This window comes from Oryza sativa, chromosome 7, assembly GCF_034140825.1.
Source record: "Oryza sativa Japonica Group chromosome 7, ASM3414082v1".
Classification (NCBI taxonomy): Eukaryota; Viridiplantae; Streptophyta; class Magnoliopsida; order Poales; family Poaceae; genus Oryza; species Oryza sativa.
This window is the reverse complement of record NC_089041.1, coordinates 18,846,606-18,868,367: the sequence shown is the minus strand read 5'-3', so window position 1 is coordinate 18,868,367 and position 21,762 is coordinate 18,846,606. Positions and strand designations below refer to the sequence as shown.

The window sequence follows — 21,762 nt, the reverse complement described above, 5'->3', positions numbered from 1 at the left end:
AACCTTAGAAGACATACTATACATAATGCAATGTGGCCTAAAATTAGGTTAGGGTGTGTTTAGTTCCTGAAAAAAAGTTAGAAGTTCGAAGAAAGTTGGGAGTTTAGAAAAAAAATTGAAAATTTATGTGTGTAGGGAAGTTTTTGATGTGATATGATGTTATGGAAAGTTAGGAATAGGGAGAAACTAGACACGGCCTTAGTAAAGTCTGAAGACACAAATAGAGGCTACTTGGTCCACAGTGGGCAAGAACACGATCGAGTCCCAAGTGACGAGCTTCTTCTGGTTGACGAACGTGCTTCTCCGGCGACTCCGAGGTGTCGCTGCCACCGCCCGAGCAGGCAAAGCTCATCTAAGAACTCTTCGGACTCCCGTTCGGCAAAGAACTGTACCCCTTCCATGCAGTAGAGCACAAACGTCGGAAGCGCGCGCGGCCCCCGTCGCTGTGGCGAGCTCCGCCGCGGCCTCGCCGCCGTTGGCATGCTCGGCTTGGCCCTGTGCGAAGTAGTACACGCGGGAGTGCGCCACCAACATCCACACCATCCCGCCCGCGCAGGCATGCCACACAAAATCAAACCTTTTCCACCCAATCAAATGCAATCACCACAAAAGACACGAACAAACCAGAACTAAATCGAATCATCAAAAAGCAACAGAGGAAACGATACCTCATGGCTTCCTCCTTCGACTGGCACATATCAAGAACCGGTGCGCGTGGGAAGAGGAAAAGGAAACTAGCGCGCACGGAAGGAGCGGGAGGGGTGAGGGCAAGCGCGGAGGAACGAGACCAAAACCACTCGCGCTCTCCTTGCCCCACGTGCCTTCGTCGTCGCCGAAGAACGGGGAGCCTTCTTTGGACGTGCGTGCTTGGTTTTGGTGGGCTCGATTAACAACGTGGCATCAAAATTCCTCTCTGCGTCGACGTGGGATGGTGAGGCTGAATGCCATCTCACCGCATTGTGAAGGACCTAAAGGTAGAGGCGCACAGTGCTGTGCCTTTGGGCTATTTTTAACCGTTTGATCTGTAATGAACAGACGATATCAACTGCTACAAAACGCTATAGTACATCATGAACACTACCTTGCTACAGTACAAAATTTCTGTTTTACTGTTTTCTACTGTAAATAACTGTGTTTCACTGTTTTGCACTGCAGCAGCAGACTCAATTTATTGTTTGCCTCTGCCTTTGGCCCCTAAAGGCAGAGGAGCCGGATCCTCTTGTGTGGTGCTAGTCTACTAGGAAAATCGGTGACGTAACAAAGAGTGCGTTGTAACTCAACGAAACGATTAGATTATGGAGTAGAAAATATAAAATAATTACTTATGTGGATGAATTAAATTAAATAATATAAAGCTAACAATATAAAGGGAAAAATGTTATCCAACAATATTGGTACAGACAGTTTTTAAATAAAGCATGATTCCAAAAGCGTGGCGCATAAATCCATCATACCTTCGTTAACTGTTTAGAATGTTCTAATGACAGGGAAGAACAAAAGGTTCTTTTTTTGAATTTTACGGGGTATAAGCATTGTCTATCATTGAAATATTGCACATAAAAGTGTGACATTAGTTTTGTATAGTGTACACTTAGAACAAATCATCTACATAAGAAAATCGATTTATTGTGGATTATGAGAGTAGCAATCACCATGATAAATAAGAATTAGTGTAAGTCCATAAAATATATGTACCTTCAAACTTGTGCCTAAGGAATAGTTAGACGTTATCACCGATAGCATGATTATAGTCATGCTTAAGTCATAAAGTTGCCACGGTGAGGAAAATCGTAAGGAGCCATATGTATCTGTACGCAGGTTTAAAGAGGCAAACCCTGGATAACTAATTATCAGATATGTTTATGACTATATTGTAAAACATTTAGAAATATTACAATAATAAGACTTGTTGATACGAAGATGAGCAGCCCATATAGAAAACGACAATATTATATAGTATATCTTTTTTTCTTCAAACTTGTAGAAAATCCTGTTATGTGGTCCAACTAAAGTTTCGGTGCTGCCAATGTTAGTGCATCAGATAGTTTGGAGATAGATTCCCTATAATATGTACCAACTCGGACTTGATTGCTTCTATTTCCCTTTTTCTCACAGAGATATATTCATATATAGCCTATGACTTATTATACCAACTTTGATTGACAAAGGTTAAGGCTGGAAAATACCCGCGCATTTGAATGAGGGTGTTTTTATCCTAATCCTTATCTACCGAACGCGGCCTTAAGCACTTCTAGCACTATTTAGAGTTTCAGACTATTACTACTCTCTTCAATTAGGTTCTATTCAAAAAATTTTCTATCCTACTTTTAACCATCATCTCACCCAAACATCCCTTACTTAACAAGGAACATTAAAGTATTTTCTTCTCGATCTTAATATATACTAATATACTACTAGTAAATAACCTAATACTTGTAAATAACCTAAAAATACTTATACTGAGTACACCCATACTAACTAATGTCTCTCCTTTAGCTATTTTGTTACATAGTGAATGGCTCACGTAGCATCCGTAACCTTTTATAATATTGCATACACCAAAAAGTCATATTATTCATCATGTTGATTGATTATTCTCGTAACAAGAAAAGTTTACTATCTGCTTCATCCGGTCAAAAATAATTGATGTTTAGCACAATATTATTAGATTTTATAAATTTATTTTAATATTAAATAAATGGTTAAAGTTTTAAAGTTTGACTGAATTTCATTATGGCTTAACAAAGTATAATATTCCACCGCAAATTATTAATGTACAAATGAGTACAATCCAGTATACTTTCTTTTTATTCGCAATCCACTCTACTTGCGTGCGTTTAAAACGGGCATGTAGCCGTGCTTTTAGCCCACGTGGAAGTTAAATTAAAGTTAAACAAATGCATTAGAAAAGAAAAGGAGAAAGAAAAAGAAACCCTATAGAACAGAAAGCATGAACAAAAAGGAGGGGGCCAAGCCGACGCATCTTCTTTGCCAAACCATCGCGGTGTCAACCTATAAAAACCTCCCAAAATTTTTCTCACTCAAACCTTCCCACCCAAAACGAAAAGATCGCCGATCCATTCCATCGTCGCCTCCATCCTCCCATCCATCCCCCCTCCCCCACCACCGTCCTCCGGCCGCGGCGCGCGCCGGCAGCCGCGGCCGCGTCCACCACCACCACCACCACACAGAGGAGGCCAGCCAGAGGCACGCCCGCCGTCTGACGCCAGCCAGCGCGGGAGGCGGAGCCCACGTGTCCCCCTCTGCTGCCCCCGCGGGGCCCGCCTGTCACCCACCCCTCTCCCTCCTGGTGGGCAGGCGAAAGCGACGCGTGAAGGGGGAGCAGCGCTGCCTGCGCTCACACACCACCACCACCACCCCCCTACCCCCCTCCCCCCCTCTCGATGCGAGCGATGGGTGCCCTTCCCCCTCGATAGCCGCGCCGCTCTGCTCCCGTTCCCCATTCGCGGATTCGCCTCCTCCCCCCCTCCCCCCCCCCCCCCGCATCTCCTCCCCCCCACGCCGCCGCCGCCGCCGCCGCTTCGGCTCCAGCTCTCCGCCCCGTCCGGTACCCGCCGAGGAGGAGGGTGGGGGGTTTGCTCCGCGCCTCGCGCGCGATCCGCGGCGGAAGTCCCGGCGATCCGGCACTGATTTCGGGGTGCCGCCGCGGCGACCTGGGGAGGTGAGCCGCGATTCGGGGCCTGCTGGGGCGGGTTTGCGGGGGTTTTGGTAGGAATTTGGCCGGGGGTGGAGTGGGGTGGGGTGGGCTACGCGAGCGTGTGCTTAGGGCGGAGATTCGGATTTCGGGGGAGGTGGCTGCGGCTGTTTGGAGCGGAGGGGTTTAATAGCTACAGGTGAGCTTGTGCGAGAGAAACGGATGGTTGTGTCTACGTGATCCGACGACGAGCTAGGTATAGCTTGTCTGTATGCATGCTGTAGTTCAAGATGATTAGCTAGGTTAAATACAGTGGTTTGATATAGAGAGTAAACCGAGAAGAAATTTCAGAGACCCGCCGCGGCAATAGGTGTACGAGCTGAAGCTTGGGGGGTGTTTGGACTAACAGCAGCATGTCATAGTGGAATCATGTGCGCGGTGTGCTAGTTTTTGGACTTTGAAGCAATGAAACATTTGAATGATGTTAGGGTTGGAAGTAAAGTAGCAAGGATGTATCTAGTGCAGGCTAATTGTGTTGGTGGTTACAAAGGGAGGGTTTGTTTTACTTTTCATAATGTGGTTGGGTTGTCCATTTGCATGCTTCCTTCATATGACAAAGTTTAATTTGAGTATGAGTGACAAAATGACAACAGGATATTGTCTGTTATGTTCTGTTTACCCCAGTTTTTTGTTGTTTAGCTTGTTTACTGGGGTTTCATGATAATAGAAATGCTTTTCTGTTTGTTTTGTACCGCTCTCTGAATTTCGGCCTGTAAAGTTGTATGCGTGCATGTTCTGTTCTATGATATATGGTGCAAGGGAGTATTAAATGCAACATTGAAACGGGTAGCAGTCAATAATCGAAGTGTAACGTGTTGCACCACGCATGTCTGTTTTATCTGTTAGAGAGTGCTTATCACCAGATTGTATGCTCATGGAAACAGATGGTAACCTTCAGTTAAAGTAGAACTGTTCATCAACTAATGCATCATTTTGGTGTAAGTACATAATACGAATAATTCCGAGTATATTCATATACCTGAAGTGCTTAATTTTATTGACACATATCACAGTACAATCTAATCCTTGATTGAACTCTGTCTGATTTCTTGTTAGAAACTTAGAATCGAACTCTGTATCATATGACTATAATGATATGAAGATTAATCTATTCAATTAAGGGTTGCCTATTTTCCGATTTTGAACTACCAACTAAGGAAATTCTCTTCTGTTGCTAGCAGCATGTGACGTTGATACTCTAATGATGAAGGAGCGGAGCTCTTTATGTGAAAGTGCGGCAGATGGAAGTTGGGTTTTGAAATACAAAAGGAAACGGAGCAAGCTAACAGTTAGTCCATCAAGTGAGCATGATGCTTCCTCACCAATACTGGATTCTCAAATGAACAATGGCTCCATCAAAAAGAAGATCAAACATGACACTAACATTTCTCCATCAACCAAGAAGATAAGAGGACATGACGGGGTGGATATCTGCTCTGATACTTTCCATTTGTAGTTTAGCTGTATATCTCATCTAATAATCTCCATATCTGGCTTTGCTGTTAATCTGTCTTGTGGATATTGTTTGTGATTTACTCCTTGTGGTCATGAGAACAGGTCATTTGATACATTAAAACAGTTTCAAATACAATTTTGACCATAATTGTAAAACATCTGTAGAACCTAATAAAACTATCATATCACAAAAGTTCTTGCTGAGGCAAATCTACACATATGATTTTCATGTATTTAATTTAACTGTTTAAAGACATCTTGGTACTCAAGTTTTGAAAGTTTGACTGGAGAAGCATTTCTTATGGCACTCATGTAAAATCCCTCATATCTACAACAATGGATCAATCCACTACCTTTGGCAATTTGACACATGATGGGGATGTGACCAAACTCTTGCAGTGTTTCTGCATTCAAGATGCATGCCTACAACAAATATTGGAGTCCCATGTAGTTATCATACATTTGTGTGCGAATAATTATAGGAAATTGCAAAAGCAGGTTTTGGAAAAAAATGAATTGAATTTGAGCTGAACAGTGATACATGTAGTCATAATTCTTACAAGTTTAAGGCCTGATACATTATTATTTGTTTTCTTTGCATTATGCGGTCTAAATATTTTTACATATACATTTCTTGTCTTTCTTCAGTACTTCTACGAGTGTGTAGAATGTGATCTCGGTGGCAATTTGCTGTGCTGTGATAGCTGTCCACGAACATACCACTTGGAATGTCTTAATCCTCCTCTCAAGGTTTGAATCTTATCCGTTGTTTCTTGTTTTCTTTGACTGTTTTTTTTGGGGATTGTACTGATTGCTTCTTATCTCTTTGCATGCTTCCATCTACAATGTAGCGTGCACCACCTGGAAATTGGCAATGCCCAAGATGTCGTACAAAAAAAGTTAGCTTGAAGCTCTTAGACAATGCTGATGCTGACACCTCTAAACGTGAAAGAACAAGGAGAATGCGCACAAGCACCACATCAGATAGCCCATCCCCATCTCCACAAAACAAAGCCTCTTTTAACACATCACGTGGTGCTGCATTTAGGGATGATGAACCAGGTGCAAAAGACAATGAAGTTGAGAAAAGGAAACCATTGATATTACATTTGAAGAAGCGTTCAACCAAGGAACTATCTACAGATACCACATCATCAAAGTCAGGGTTACTTGGAAAGTCTTCAGAAGAGAAACAGGAGAAACACGGAAGTGCTTTGAAAGTGAAGAAACATCTGCATCCCATGGAATTATCTCCAAAGAAATATAAGAACAAGAAGCAACACAATCACAGAGACAGTAAGAGATCCGAAGCAAAAAAGGTCCAATATTTGGCATCAGATGTGGACAGTGATTCTTCAATGGAACCATCTACTTCTCTTGAGCACAGCGAATCGCCGCCCCCAAAAAGAAAATCGTTGGATGGAAGAACACCTGCATCAAGTACCAAGAAAGGAAAAAAGAAAGTGAAATTTGTTGATAAAAAGCACCCTGAGGTATTCAAACAAAACTTTGTTATGCTAAAATAGCATTGGCTGAGCTGAATTTGTTTTCTTTATTTTTTTTCACTTTTTCAGAAATGCTACTTAGTGATTTTGCCATTGTTATACATTGGTGAACACGTTATTATGTTACTTGTGAACTCAAGAAGTATGCACTATGTTTTTTCTTCCTGATCCTATCACCATTTACTAGATCTACACTTTACTACATTTGCCACCTTCTATATTTTCTTTTTAACCTTGTTGTATCTTGCGTGTCATAGTTTAGCAATTCTACCATAAGTTTATTACCTATATTTTAGGAATAATAGCATGCAACCATCATTTCTTTTTGCAAAGTTCTAATACTAATATTTTTTTATAGCTTATTCTATACTGCTTTCTCATATTACACAATATGTAATTGATGGCCTTTGAATTGGACTACCTTTTATGGTTGTTTTTCTGTCTTCAAGTTTTACTCTGGTGCTGTTGTATGCTGTGGAGGGAAAATATATCTTTCGACATACAATCAATCTACATATCCCATAAATGAGTTAGACTATCCTTTTTTATCACCATTTATCTTCACATTACAGGCTTACTGTATGGGTATTATGGTAGTGGTGCAACCTTTTTCTGTCTTGGTGTGTCTGACCTATCACCACTGCCATGAATTGCTTTTTAATACTTTTATTTTACAAAGATAAACTTACTTGATCATTTTTTTGTTTCATCATCTGGTATAAAGATTTTTCCATGTCAGCTTCTTCTGATCACTTCTCTTTGGTTGCTACGACAATCAGCCTTCACCACTTTTTTATGTGCATAGTGTCTTACCTCCTTCAATTCCTATTGCATGATGAACACCTTATTGGTATTCACAGCTACCAAATGTCCTAATTCTCTTAAAAGAAAAATGCCCTAATTCTCTGACATACTTGTGTTCAGAATGCTGTTCATATAACTGAAAAGGAGCATGGTGGTGCAGGAGACAAAATAACAACTCAGGGGGATCTGCAGGTTTGCTCTAACAACTAATCTGCTAGTGTTTATTGTAGATGGTGGTCTGTGGAGTACTGTAGTTGCATCAAGCCACTAGCTTATCTATATAAATTGCTTTTTCATCCCATTAATTTGCCTTTGTTCTGTCTCATTTCTGAGTTATCTGACTATTGCAAAACATTGTTCTTTGCTTAGGTTGATCGCATCCTAGGCTGTCGACTTCAGACAAGCCAAATCATTTCACCTGCCCATGCTTCATCAGAGCAGATTGATATGGCCCCTCCTAGTGCATCCGGTGCACCAGAACCTAGTCAAGCCCTTTTAAAAGGACTTCATGAAGAAATTCAGTCTTCTAATAGTGATACTAATGTGACAGAGGATGCATGTGCTGATGAATTAGCAAACGATGGTGGGGAAAATAATTTGGATTGTTCTGATGCTCAAAAGGAGAGTAATGTTAGATCCCATGGACACAAGGAATCACTTAACGCAAAAGAAATCATGAATACAGCATCAGCATGTTCCGCTGATCAAATCGTCACTGTTAAGGATGCTGGAGCAGTACAGACATATGTAACAGCTTCAGTAAATGGTGAATATGAGACAGTAACTGATATTCCAGAAGAAAAGAATGACACCAAACATCCAGTTTCCAAAGCTGACACAGAAGTCCACACTAAACAAGAACATACACCTGATAGTAAATTGCATGGGAAAATACAAGAAACTGAATTGAAGGAGCACGACGGAACTACTTATGAGTTTTTAGTTAAATGGGTTGGCAAATCGAATATCCATAACAGCTGGATTTCTGAATCTGAGCTGAAAGCATTAGCAAAAAGGAAACTAGAAAACTACAAAGCAAAGTACGGAACAGGTTTGATAAACATCTGCAAAGAACAATGGTGCCAACCGCAACGAGTTATTGCTCTGCGCACTTCTTTAGATGAAATAGAAGAGGCTTTGATCAAATGGTGTGCCCTTCCATATGACGAATGCACGTGGGAAAGATTAGATGAACCTACAATGGTGAAGTATGCACATTTGGTCACTCAGTTCAAAAAATTTGAATCCCAGGCTTTGGATAAGGATAAGGGAGGTAGCCATGCAAAGCCAAGGGAACACCAAGAGTTTAATATGCTGGTTGAGCAGCCAAAAGAACTCCAGGGAGGCATGCTCTTCCCTCATCAACTGGAAGCATTGAACTGGCTACGCAAATGCTGGTACAAGTCAAAAAATGTTATCCTTGCTGATGAGATGGGTCTTGGAAAGACTGTGTCTGCCTGTGCTTTTCTATCATCCCTATGTTGTGAATATAAGATTAACTTGCCATGTCTTGTCTTGGTTCCTCTTTCTACTATGCCCAACTGGATGGCTGAATTTGCATCATGGGCACCTCATTTAAATGTTGTGGAGTATCATGGTTCTGCACGGGCAAGATCTATTATTCGTCAATATGAGTGGCATGAGGGTGATGCAAGCCAGATGGGTAAAATCAAGAAATCTCATAAGTTCAATGTATTGCTCACTACTTATGAAATGGTGCTTGTTGATGCTGCATATCTTCGGTCTGTGTCATGGGAGGTTCTTATAGTCGATGAGGGTCATCGTCTGAAGAATTCTAGCAGCAAACTTTTCAGTTTACTCAATACATTATCATTTCAGCATAGAGTTTTGCTGACTGGAACTCCGTTACAGAATAACATTGGTGAAATGTATAACTTATTGAACTTCTTACAACCTGCTTCTTTCCCTTCTCTAGCTTCATTTGAGGAGAAATTCAATGACCTTACAACAACAGAGAAAGTGGAGGAGCTGAAGAACCTTGTAGCTCCACATATGCTTCGAAGACTGAAAAAGGATGCAATGCAAAATATCCCTCCAAAGACTGAACGAATGGTGCCTGTTGAATTGACATCAATCCAGGCTGAATACTACCGTGCTATGCTTACAAAGAACTACCAAGTATTGCGCAATATTGGGAAAGGTGGTGCTCACCAGTCATTGTTGAACATAGTAATGCAACTTCGGAAAGTCTGCAATCATCCGTATCTTATTCCTGGAACTGAACCTGAATCAGGATCACCAGAGTTCTTGCATGAAATGCGAATAAAGGCCTCAGCAAAGTTAACTTTGTTGCACTCTATGCTTAAAATCCTACACAAGGATGGTCATCGAGTTCTTATTTTTTCTCAGATGACAAAGCTTCTTGACATCCTTGAAGATTACCTGACTTGGGAGTTTGGTCCGAAAACATTTGAAAGAGTGGATGGTTCAGTATCTGTGGCAGAACGCCAGGCAGCAATTGCTCGTTTTAATCAGGACAAGAGTCGTTTTGTATTCCTGCTATCTACGCGGTCATGTGGGCTTGGAATTAATTTGGCAACTGCAGATACTGTTATCATATATGATTCTGATTTCAATCCACATGCTGATATACAGGCAATGAACAGAGCACACAGAATTGGACAGTCAAACAGACTTTTAGTTTACAGGCTTGTCGTGCGTGCTAGTGTTGAGGAGCGTATCTTGCACCTTGCGAAGAAAAAATTGATGCTTGATCAACTTTTTGTTAACAAATCAGAATCACAGAAGGAAGTGGAAGATATCATTCGCTGGGGAACAGAGGAACTCTTCAGGAATAGCGATGTTGCAGTTAAAGATAATAATGAAGCTTCTGGTGCTAAAAATGATGTAGCAGAGGTTGAGTTTAAGCATAAAAGAAAAACTGGTGGACTAGGCGATGTTTATGAAGACAGATGTGCTGATGGTTCTGCTAAATTTATTTGGGATGAAAATGCTATCACAAAGCTTCTTGACAGATCCAACGTTCCATCAACAGTAGCTGAAAGCACTGATGGGGACTTGGACAATGATATGCTTGGCACTGTAAAGGTAATTTAATTTGTGTACCTTCTTTTTAAATAATTGACTACTCATGCAATGAATTGTGATATCTAGAATGCCATCTTGTCTGTGTGTCACCAAAAAATAGTGTTTTACTTAAAGGAAGTTTCTAATCATTTTTTCTCAATTAAACTTTTTTTGTTTATGTCCAGTTACAGACAAATTTCTACACTAATTTAGATCTTTAATTTCTTAGACCACTTTTAACCATTGCATTTTTTTTCTGTATGGTACTGTCCATCATATTCTGATGTATGTTATACTTTGTGCAATCAATAACTTCTCTGTGTGGTTCTTAATTAATTCTCTTTTAAACCCATTTATCAGTCAATAGATTGGAACGATGAGCTGAATGATGACCCTGGTGCCACCGAGGACATCCCAAATATTGATAATGATGGTTGCGAGCAGGCATCTGAAGCAAAGCAGGATGCAGCTAATCGTGTTGAAGAAAATGAATGGGATAAACTCTTACGTGTCAGGTGCTGCACTATACCATGTACTTGTTCTTCCTCTTGGCTTATGATGGTCTTAATTTATAATTTTTTTCTTGTTTACTTCGTAACTTTACATGCCAGAAAATAAACATGATGGACGAATAAATACTCCAAGCCTAGAATTTAAGAAACTGAATAAGTTAAGACACGCCACATCTCAGCTTATGAAATTTCATTTCTCTTAGTCTTTTCCAGTGGATTCAAATTTGTGGTAGCACAAATCCCTACTTTTGGGAGGCGCATGATGCACTACTTAGAGTCATGCGAAACAAATGTGGACAAGTGCCTTCTGTTCACCAAAACCTCATCTGACCTTTCAAAAATTTCCACAGCCACCATTTCTTGTTTCTACTTAAACACTACCATCATTCTTTTTCTGATGTTTAGGTCTTTAGGACATCGATCCGGCTCCAACACAAATGTTTGATCATTGTCTTTTTTAATCATATATTCATAAAAGATATTGAAAATATAACCACATGAAATTATTTTCATGAAAAATCTACTCATATGAGTCACATATCAAATCTTAATATTTTTGGATTTATTAGCGAGTTAAGATTTCAAGGTTTGACTGCAGCACGCCTTCTAAAACATCATCTAATTTAGAACAGATGGAGTAGAAGGTGAGGCCACGAAATGCAATCATAGTAGCTTTACTGGTTGCAGCTAACTCTCTCTCTCTCTCTCTCTCTCTCATCTCAGATGGGAGCAGTATCAAACTGAGGAGGAAGCATCTCTTGGTCGAGGTAAGCGTTTAAGGAAGGCTGTTTCTTACAGGGAAACATTTGCAACCATTCCTAATGAAGCTTTAAGCGAGGTAATTCTGCATTTTGACCTTGTTCTGCATTTATTTTCTGTTGATCAGTTAGCAATGCTGGTTCATAAGTTAATTTACTGTGTTACTACCTTCTGCATAAAAAAATATGCTTGCCTAAATATCCTGTAAGGGATCTGTTCTCCTAGCTAACGAGCATAAATTTATCTTTGCATTTTTGTCCACCGTGGTCCACTTATTGTGGCATATAATTGCTGCAACCCTATGAACATTGAGCTTTGCAACTTTTGCTTTCTCTATAAGTGCATAAACTATTCAAAGTATGCCTTATGAGGCTCTCTGAATATATATATATATATATATATATATATATATATATATATATATATATATATATATATATATATATATATATATATATATATATATATTGCAACATTTTGAATCTGTAAGTCAAAAATTGTACCACAATCCCCACATAACTGAATTTTTCATGCGCCATTTTGATTTTCTTGATTTGTTCCTCTCTGCTATTCACTCATGCCTATTGAATACTTTCCGTCCACCACACAGATGGAAATCTGAGGTGGCACTTAACGGATGCCACAATAGACTATTAATAATTGCCAAATGACCTACTGTTCTCTTTACTTGGAGTCATGATGAGATAATCACAATTACTCAGCGATAAGCCGCCTCCTTGTGGGCATAACCAGAGGAGAGGGGGAGAGGAGGGGGATAAGTTCGCCCTGGAAACCTAGGTGGCGGCACTTCCATCCTACCACGGATCTGCGCTTCCCTCCTCCCCTTTGCGGCACCACCGCATCCTCTTCCTTGTCCTTCATCACCTTCTCCACCTCGTCCCTGTTTCCCAGCAAAGTACTCTTCTACTCCCATCTTTCCTCTGCTTTATGCTGATTTGTTCTTCTCCCTCCATGCTTCCTTCCTATCTTCTTTCTGGTGTGCTGCCGAGCCGCCACCTTCACTACTTTAGGCGGCGGCGGCAGCTCGCTTCCTGCTAGTGCACCTGCATTAGGGTGAGAGGGAGAGGGTGCTTTAAATGGGCTATTGTGCTGGGGTTTACTGCGCAATACTATAGTGTGCTGTGAGTGGCTTAATGTAATTTAGGCCCATATCTTCTCTCTCTCTCTCTCTCTCAAAATTGTGTAATCTGTACATCTGATCACTTAGGCTGAATTGCTGAAAGGCAGGGGTGGGTGCTTTGCATTGCCACCGTAACAACGATGAGAATGCTTTCCTAAGTCCTCATACCCTCACCCCTTTACATTTTCATACACAGGACACCAAACCCTTAACAACAGACACAATTCAAATGATTTATGGGAGCTCTTTGTAGTTTTAGTTTGTGTTAACATAGTTCAAAAAATAATTTTGCAATAAATTACTCTTTATTATGGGCTCTTTGATGAATTACTACTAAATAATTTCATTTTGTGGGATTTATCCTATGTAATTCTACAGACACATGATAACATGTGAATTCCTGTGACCCTGCAGGACTCACTTTTCTTATTTATGTACGATTTTGGAAAATCGGCTAGTTAGGGCTATTCAAGGGGGATATGATTTTGGTAGTGTTGTTCTTTAGAGCTTGACAAAGCATGTTAATAGCTGTAATGTTGAATTGTTATGGCAAATGGGAACGACAGTCTGAGCTGTGGGCATCATATAGCTTTAAAATCGAGATAGTGTGTGTGTTCAGTCTACCACTCATGTTCACGTTCTCAAAATCAGGCTTTCCGTTGAAAAAAGTAAAACCAATGCCTACTTTAGTGTCTTGGAGAATCAAATGAACAGTTGAAACTTGCTTATATTTGAAAGCTTATGTGTTCCCTGATAATTCAGATATATACCAGAGTTCCCTGAATAGTTTAATCTCCCATGAGTAATATTGCGTGCATTCAATATAAATGTAATATTCAGAGACTTCCGCAGATATGTTACTGCAGTGCAGTTTTTAATTTGCTATTTGCCTTGCACTCTTATATTCACAATAGTTTTGAGTCATGGTTTCATGATTTGCTGGCATTGGTATAGGACTCTGATGAGGAGGATGAACCAAAGCGAGAATACACTGCAGCTGGACTGGCTTTGAAGGAAAAATAGTATGCTATCTATCCCTTTATCTCCCTCCCTCTCCCTCATGCTAAGGCTGGGGATTCCTATACTTACTTTCGCATGTGCCCTTATCATCAGGCATTGATTTACTTCTGATTGTAACAGTGAAAAACTCCGAGCTAGACAAAAGGAAAGGATTGCTCAGCGCCATGTGATTAAGAATTATGCTGATGACAGACTTGAAGAATTCATGAAACTATATGATTCCAGTGCAAATCCCTTGAGAATTGTAGAAGATCCCAATCCTGTGCAGCCATCTGGGGCTAAACGTCTCGGTGAATCAACTGCAGAAATGAAGCAATCCTCGAAGAAAACCAAGAGATATCCTGAAATTCCTCAAGAGCTTTATGCCAAGCTTACTGGCAATGCTGCTTCATCAAAACATCACCCAAAGGCAGCAGATATCTCCAATTCAGGAACTCCACATCACCTTTTACCTGTTCTTGGCCTTTGTGCTCCAAATGCTGATCAGATGAACTCATATAAAGGGTCAGTTTGTGGGCCAAGCACAAAGGAGCAAAAAAGAGCTAGTGGTGAACTAGCCAACAAACCGCTGTTGACTCCTGCTGTTGATCATTCTAGCGAACAAAAACATGATGGCCAACCAACTCCTTGTAAGCCTATGTTTCCTGGTTCCTCCGAGGAGACTTTGCGAAGGCTGAATAATATCATTCCAGACAGTTACTTCCCCTTCCAACCTGTATGTCCTCTTCTTTCTTTGGTAGCATATTATTTCATCTAGTTGCTTTATCGTTGTTCATGCTTTTTCTTCAAAAGTGAAAAATATAAGATAGTTGTCCACTTTATACTTATTAGGAGGAAATGGTGCAACCTACCCTGATATTAGTTTTTAAAATATTTTTTATGGATGCAAAATTGGGAAAAAAAGAATCCATTCTTGAGTACAGCATATATGATGTTTTATCTAGTTAAGAGCATCATTAAAGAAAAAGAATGACAAGGTTTTTGTGTGCAGATTCCTCCTATATCCGGGAAGGGGATTGGTGATCATGTAGAAAATCCTGTATCGTCCATTCCTTCATTTCAAGGGAAACTGGGTCTTCCTAATTTTAGTCTGGAAGACAGTATTCCACTTAAGCATTTGAAGTCAGTACCGGATCTATTTCCCAACTTGTCTTTGGGCACTAGCAATGAATATCTTCGTAATTGTGTCCCAGAATTGCCAAATAGTTCATTTCTACCAAGCTTTATGGCAGATATTGCTGGAACTTCAAAGCAGAAGAACAAGTTCATGGCAGATATGTCTGGCCTTCTTCCAGGTTTGGCAATCAACCCAGTTCAACAAATCCATTCGTCCATGCCTGAAAATCATAAGAAGGTCTTGGACAAATTAATGATGCGTGCTCAGTACTCCTCAAGCAAGTTCTTGAAGAATGCCTCAAATAAATTCCTGAAGAAGAGTTTAAAACCAGACTATTGGTCAGAAGATGAACTCGATGCTTTGTGGATTGGGGTTCGCAGGCATGGAAGAGGAAATTGGGAGGCCATGCTTAGAGATCCAAAGCTGAAGTTTTTGAGCCACCGATCTCATGAAGAGCTGGCCTCAAGATGGATTTTGGAGGAGCAGAAAATTATAGAGGAACCAATGCCTACAGCCACCAGAAGCTCCAACTCTACATCATTTCCTGGCATATCGGATGCAATGATGTCTCGGGCACTTAATGGAAGTAGCTTTTCCAAACTGAGGATGGAGCCGCCAAAGTTGCAGTCCCACCTAACTGACATTCAGTTAGGTTGCAATGATATACCAACCAGATTTTCTCATGTTGAGCCCACTAATTACATGAATTTAAGTGAGGGTGGTCCATCACTGACACCGTGGCAGGATTTCAAAAATAGATCAGGACACAGTGGAGATTTTCCTGGCCCACTTGACAAGTGGGAGAAACCTGATATGGGGTTGATCCCACCATTTATGCCGAATCCTTTTATGAAGGAAAGCATTGGGTCACTGCCCATAAACAGACACAGCAGTAATTCCATTCAGCAGAATGAAGTTGGATCAAGTTCTCATGAGAGCATACTTCATGGTTTTTCGGACGGACAGGCCAAATTATTCCATGAGATGCAACGGCGTGTGAAGTTAGGGAAATTACCCATTGAGATGAATCTGAATCACACAAAGCTGTCAGATCCTCTAGCTGAGAACTCTGGTGATTTTGAAAGTTCAAAACCGAACAAGCTACCGCACTGGCTTCAGGAGGCTGTGCGTGCACCTCCATCCAAGCCACCTGAATGTGAGCTACCAGCAACTGTTTCAGCTATTGCTCAGTCTGTGTGCCTACTACTTGGAGAGCAAAAACCAGCAATACCTCCATTCCCGATTCCAGGACCTCGTCTCTCTCTCCCCAAGGACCCAAGGAGTGCTCCAAAGAAGAGGAGAGTTCACAAAGTTCAGCAAGCTTCCTCCCTGGTAGATCATTCCAAAACTACAGTTGGGCAAGGTGACCACAACTCTACTCCGTCAGCACCACTATCCATGGAAGCCGCACCTGCCTCTCCTGCAGTTATTAAAAGCAGTGATACCCCCTCGCTCAACTTGAACTCACCATCTTCATCATCAGCTGGCAGTCGGGGGCAGGATGCGTCAACCCCTTCCACTTTTGAAGAACCAGAAAGAACCATGGAAGTTTCAGAACCTGCTTCTGTCGCTGCTGCCACTTGCCCGTCCAGGCCAGAGCCTCCTGAGACTGGTACTCACAGAATCGAGTTCTCCGCGGTAGATGACATGGATACTGGATCTTGTAGATCACCTGTGAGGGATACTCCTGACCCTGACAATCAGAAGAGCGAATTGTCTGGATCAGGTAATACACCTACTGAACTTTCTGTATTACCGTTGGTTGATGCACCTGGGACGAGCAGCGAACCTGCTGTAGTGCCCGTATCCAGCGACGAGGAGTCAACCCAAGAGGGTGTACCAGGCAAAGCCGTAAGCACCGGCGACCAGGAGAAACGGACGCCCCCTGATGAGAGCGAAAATTCAGGTGCGGCAAATCCAGTTTCGGCAGCTCAGACAGCTGACGAAGATAAGGTGGACGAGATGATCACAGATGAGCATTAGAACTTTTGAGCAATGAGCTCAAATGCTTATTTTTCTTCCATTTAGCGCTGGGATTTTCCCTTTCCCAATGGTTTCCAGTGTGTGGAGGTATCAGGTACCTGCCTTTTGTGTTTGTATGCTTAGCCCAGAATCCAGATAGAGTAAAAATCCAGGGACTAGTAGTTTAGCCCTCTAGTCCAGCGGGAGCAAACTCTCGAAAGCCTCTATATACATGAAGTGTATATTTTCAGACATGGTACCTTGGACATGGACAAGTATTCATTTATTTATGCGTGTATGATTTAGATAGTCCGTTTACCACCCCACTCCCAGGGTTACAATTTAGAAATACTACATGTTTGTCTATGGAAAAAAAAATCCTGGTTACCTTTTTAATCCTTGTGTTCTTCAGTTTTTGTTGTTCGAATTATCCATTTCCTTGATACATAGTGCCTTGCTGCCATTACTTGATTAAAAATGGATGAAAATGCTTCATATTCAGTGGGCTAATCGAGTATGCTCCAAATGATGGAAGCTATCACGGTACTCCCTAAAAGCCATGAACAAAACAAGAAAGCCTGGTCCCGAAACGGACCTGCAAATTTATTTTCGGCCTTCATCAGTCTATGTTACAGGTTAAGGGGTTAAGGGCCTTTGAATCAAAGGATTTATGTAGGAATTTCATAGGATTCAAATCCTATAGGAAATTTTTCTATTTGACCCTTTGATTCAAAGGATTGAAGCTTTCCAAATCCTATGAAATTCCTATGGAATGGCACATTGCAGGTGGATTTTGGAGGAAATTTAGCAAGAGCTCCAACCTCTTAAAAAATTTCCTTTGAATCTATCTCTCTCATCCGATTCCTGTGTTTTTTATACGCTCCAATCTAACGACTATTTATATGTTTTTCCTGTGTTTTGTAATCCTCTGTTTTACACTTCAATTCCTGTCAGAATCCTGTGTTTTTTCTATTCCTCCGTTTTTTCTACCCTGCGATTCAAAGGGTCCCTAAGTTATCAATGTGTGCAAAAATAATTCTTGCAGGTTGGAAGTTGATTCATACAGCAACATGCACCATTGACCGTTCATTTAAAAAGAACACAAAGTACAGTGCCTAGATCACAGCGGATGAGGATACTAACTTTACTTCTCTCTAACTTCGAGTCATTGACAAATGACTCCGTTGAGTAGAGGATCCACATCTCAGTGACCCATATTAGAGAGGATCCACATCTCAGTGACCCATATTAGAGGGAAGTAAGTCAAAGGATCTCGATCCGATCACAGCACATCTGAATATAACACAATCGCAGCAGTAAGTAGGTTACATTTACAGATGCTCAAGCTCAATGTTCTCAACGGCGTTTGGTGTCAGACTGTCAGTAATCTTGGTATGCATTTCTACATCCATTTGGCGTCAGCAATACATTTCTAGCTCCTCACTCCTCAGCATGTAGGTGAGATCATTAAACTACTGATCCAACCCTGCAATTCAAAACATATCCAAGGTTGGTAATGCATCTAAATTTACAGAGACCTGCTCCTGCAGAAGAGAATTCAGATGTGCGCGTGTTAGTAACATGTAAAAGTGCCGTAATTTTTAAAGCTTTTTGTAGAACATAATGTAACATGACAACAAAACAAACAAGGCTGTTCTCAGGCTAGGCTAGATTGTAACTAAAGCTTGAGTTGGCAGATCCTAGCCTTGCATGAGAACCACAAACCAGTCCTTAGACCCTACTTTACCTTGAAAAAACTGAAAATACTCCTTAGTGCTTCAACTTAAAGGCATTATTATGTCTTTTAACAGTACATCGTGTGGAAAGTTAAATGAGATAACAGTTATCATGGTTCAGTAAAACTTAACTCTAAATCTTGCTGGGAGGCAGTCCATCCGGGTTCATAGGCTTCCAGAAACATGAGCTTTGCTTTGTTTGGAAGGTCATGTGGATGGACAAATGGAACCCCTGGCGGCCATCCGATTTCAGTTCTGATGTTCTCACATGGACGGTCTAACGATTTTATGTGGCTTTCACAGTCCCTGAGACTGCAAAATCTCAGCTTGATGCCTTTCTTATCCGCAATATCCTGGACACGCTCCTTGAGCACCCTCTGCGCCTCTAGGCGAAGTCTTTTGGAAGGAGGGAGTGCCTTTGTTTTTCTACCTTCCTTCTTTCTCTTCATCACAAAGTTATACGATGCTACACCAGACAATTGAAGAAGCCATCAATTCACAGTATTCCAATGAAGTCATAAGCTCAAATCACTTAGGATGGGTAGAATGAGGCATGCATCAGCATGTACATGTAGAAATAACACTCTAGGAGACTTCAAAAAGAGGTCAACGACAACGCGTCCGTCATAGAGCATAGTACCCCATTAGAATGTTCCAAGAGAAATATCAACTAATCTTGTTTCAACATGTCACAGTATATTATTAACTAGAGGCAGAGAAAGACTTGGCCTGACCCTCATGTTGTGCTTTCTTGTATTAGAGGTGTAAGCCTGATCCGTGCACGGATATTGCAGCTAATGAAAATGCACAAAATGATATCAATGACAAATAATATTATCCTATAAAGAACACACAATTATTATTTCTTGTTGGTCTTCTTTTTCTCTAAACTAGTTTATCTTCACCCTAAGTCAGTGGGGACAAAAAAAAGGACTTCACAACTGTGGACATCACATTCCACCACCCCGAACTTATTTGATGAATCGTTATGGCAAAACCACATCTTGTTATAATATAATGTAGATCACGAAGAACATATTAAAGGCAAGATGTACCAGATATAGCAAGTACTGGATGTAGATAAGGAATTTTACGATGGCTAACATGAGGATGTAGCAATTGGTGCCACACTGCCACTTAGCAGTTATTTCTTCTGAATGAAAAAAATGTATCATAAATCATAAAGTATTATAATGCACCAATGTAGAGTTGGCCTGAAGGTATAGCAACTTGGTATGGGACTATGGGGTACATAAACAGTTACCTTCCTGTTCAACATGTGGTGATGGTTCATTGTTCTTGGGAAAAAGTTGATTTGCTGAATGTTCTGTCTGCATGAAATCATTAACTAGTATGGGGACCTGAAACTGAGCATCAACACCATGGCCAGCAGCCCTCATCTCTTCACCACTCAGCCTTGCAACTGACCTAGGCATGAGCTTGAACACCAACGAACACCGCCCAAACATACATTCCTGCAAGTTGCCGACCTCCGTCTTGTGCACAGCTGGGTTTACATAGCCAGCTGTTTCCCGATAAAGCGCAAGGCCAGGATAGACAACAATATCAAGCGGACCAAGATCCCCATCGACAAGAATCCAGCGCCCTTGCAAATCTTTGATATACAGGCCCGACCTATCCGACTTAACCAGCGTAAGCAAAGTCTTGTCAATCTGGTTCTCCTGATCCGAAAACATGAGCAATTGTTCATCATCCTGAGAAGCGACGCTATGCTGCTGTGCTCCTTCCATCGACGGCCTCGAATGACAACATGCCGAAAGAACAGAAGATGATACCTCCTGGCTTCTCAAGGGTATGTTGTCAAGCAACTCCGTAAATGTGGAGCTACGCAGATTCAGCGAGAAGCTAATCGCGTCCAAGACCTCCCGGGAAACCTTCCCAAGCACCGAAAACATATCAGGCAACCCGGACGGCGGCAATTCCGCCACACCGTTCGGCTCTACCGGCGTGATGCCGGGCCTGAAATCATACATTTCCAGCCACATCTGAGGATCAGCATAGTAGCCAGACGTCTTGCACCACTCCCGGGCATCACCCGAGCCGCCGCCACCGCCGCCGCCGCCGGCCTCGCCGGATCCGTACCCTCGCTGGTGGAAGAAGAGGCGTGCGGAGTCCAGCCCCGACCTCAGCAGGGCGCCGTCGGCCGGAGGCAGCTCGACGACGGCCGCCGAGTACTGCGCCAGCGACTGCATCAGGGCCGACACGCACATCTTGTAGCCGTCGGACGGGAGGCCGTCGGCGGCGGCGAGGTCGCAGAGGCGCACGCGGCCGAGGGACGCGAGGATGTTCGCCTCCGCGTCATCCATCCGGGGAGGGGATGGTTCTTGGATCTTCTTGGAATTCACCTCAGGGTCAGGGGCACCATCCAATCGCCGCCGGGAAGGCCAAGATTCGTAGCTACGCGAGTGGAAGCGCCCCTACCAACTCGCTCGCCGGGAAGATGCCTGCGGCGGCGGCTTCACGGCATGATCACCGGCGAACCAGCTAAGATTTCAAGGCGGTACACGACACACCGTACCTTTCACGGGTGGTAGTAGCATTCGATTCTCTGCCTCTGGAGCTGCGGATTCGTCTCCCGAGGCGAGCTCGCCGGAGAAGAAGTGGTGGTCGGGGATGGAGATGGGCGTGGCGGCGCCGGCGCCGGCGAGGGCCTCGGTCGAACTGTAGAAGGGGATTCTCGTCAATGTAATGTACGAAACCACCGTCGCCATCGTCCGTCCGATAGGAAACCGACGGACCACAACACTTCCTGTAATTCACACCGTGTATAGTGTGTATTGGGGCTGCTTTAGCAGAGAAAACAGACGATATGCCTCTCTATATATTGGGTTCGGATAAAATACCACTTAATACAACACACCGGATAAAATGCTACTCAATACGTTGCCTACCGGATGAAATGCCACTTTACCTGCCCCCGCCGTTGCCGCCTCCGGCGAACACGCGGGTAGGCGTCCTTGCCGTCCC

The 21,762-nt window shown here is 42.2% G+C and overlaps 2 protein-coding genes across 8 annotated transcripts; one reads left to right on the top strand and one right to left on the bottom strand.

Moving 5' to 3' along the window:
• Positions 1-3,043: 3,043 nt before the first annotated feature.
• On the top strand, positions 3,044-17,434 carry LOC4343299 (protein CHROMATIN REMODELING 4). Of its 5 annotated transcripts, none has more exons than XM_015791109.3 (11): positions 3,044-3,854; positions 4,897-5,138; positions 5,819-5,920; positions 6,022-6,663; positions 7,600-7,671; positions 7,849-10,548; positions 10,888-11,042; positions 11,763-11,877; positions 13,894-13,961; positions 14,080-14,674; positions 14,951-17,434. In XM_015791109.3, the coding sequence occupies exons 2-11, from the start codon at positions 4,917-4,919 to the stop codon at positions 17,057-17,059; spliced, it is 6,780 nt and encodes a 2,259-aa protein (XP_015646595.1). In that variant the 5' UTR covers positions 3,044-3,854; positions 4,897-4,916; the 3' UTR covers positions 17,060-17,434. The 5 variants fall into 5 exon arrangements, with proteins under 5 accessions (XP_015646595.1, XP_015646594.1, XP_015646597.1 ...); XM_015791108.3 differs by having other exon boundaries at positions 3,404-3,682; XM_015791111.3 differs by having other exon boundaries at positions 3,404-3,682; positions 4,894-5,138.
• A 661-nt stretch (positions 17,435-18,095) lies between these two features.
• LOC4343298 (uncharacterized) lies at positions 18,096-21,453 on the bottom strand. Of its 3 annotated transcripts, none has more exons than XM_066312557.1 (4): positions 21,314-21,453; positions 20,039-21,239; positions 18,907-19,240; positions 18,096-18,582 (listed from the first exon to the last, which is right to left on the bottom strand). In XM_066312557.1, the coding sequence occupies exons 2-4, from the start codon at positions 21,099-21,101 to the stop codon at positions 18,567-18,569; spliced, it is 1,413 nt and encodes a 470-aa protein (XP_066168654.1). In that variant the 5' UTR covers positions 21,102-21,239; positions 21,314-21,453; the 3' UTR covers positions 18,096-18,566. The 3 variants fall into 3 exon arrangements, with proteins under 3 accessions (XP_066168654.1, XP_025882644.1, XP_025882645.1); XM_026026859.2 differs by having other exon boundaries at positions 18,096-18,524; XM_026026860.2 differs by lacking the exon at positions 18,907-19,240 and having other exon boundaries at positions 20,039-21,453.
• Positions 21,454-21,762: the final 309 nt, after the last annotated feature.

What these genes read in the sequence shown, in the direction of transcription:
- LOC4343299 (XM_015791109.3), top strand. Translation starts at nt 4,917, where the DNA reads ATGATGAAGGAGCGGAGCTCTTTATGTGAAAGTGCGGCAGATGGAAGT. An exon ending in ATATGCTTGGCACTGTAAAG is followed by an intron (nt 10,549 to 10,887) that starts GTAATTTAATTT and finishes CCCATTTATCAG; the next exon opens with TCAATAGATTGGAACGATGA. An exon ending in CTAATGAAGCTTTAAGCGAG is followed by an intron (nt 11,878 to 13,893) that starts GTAATTCTGCAT and finishes GCATTGGTATAG; the next exon opens with GACTCTGATGAGGAGGATGA.
- LOC4343298 (XM_026026859.2), bottom strand. Translation starts at nt 21,101, where the DNA reads ATGGATGACGCGGAGGCGAACATCCTCGCGTCCCTCGGCCGCGTGCGC. An exon ending in ACCACATGTTGAACAGGAAG is followed by an intron (nt 19,241 to 20,038) that starts GTAACTGTTTAT and finishes TGTCTGGTGTAG; the next exon opens with CATCGTATAACTTTGTGATG.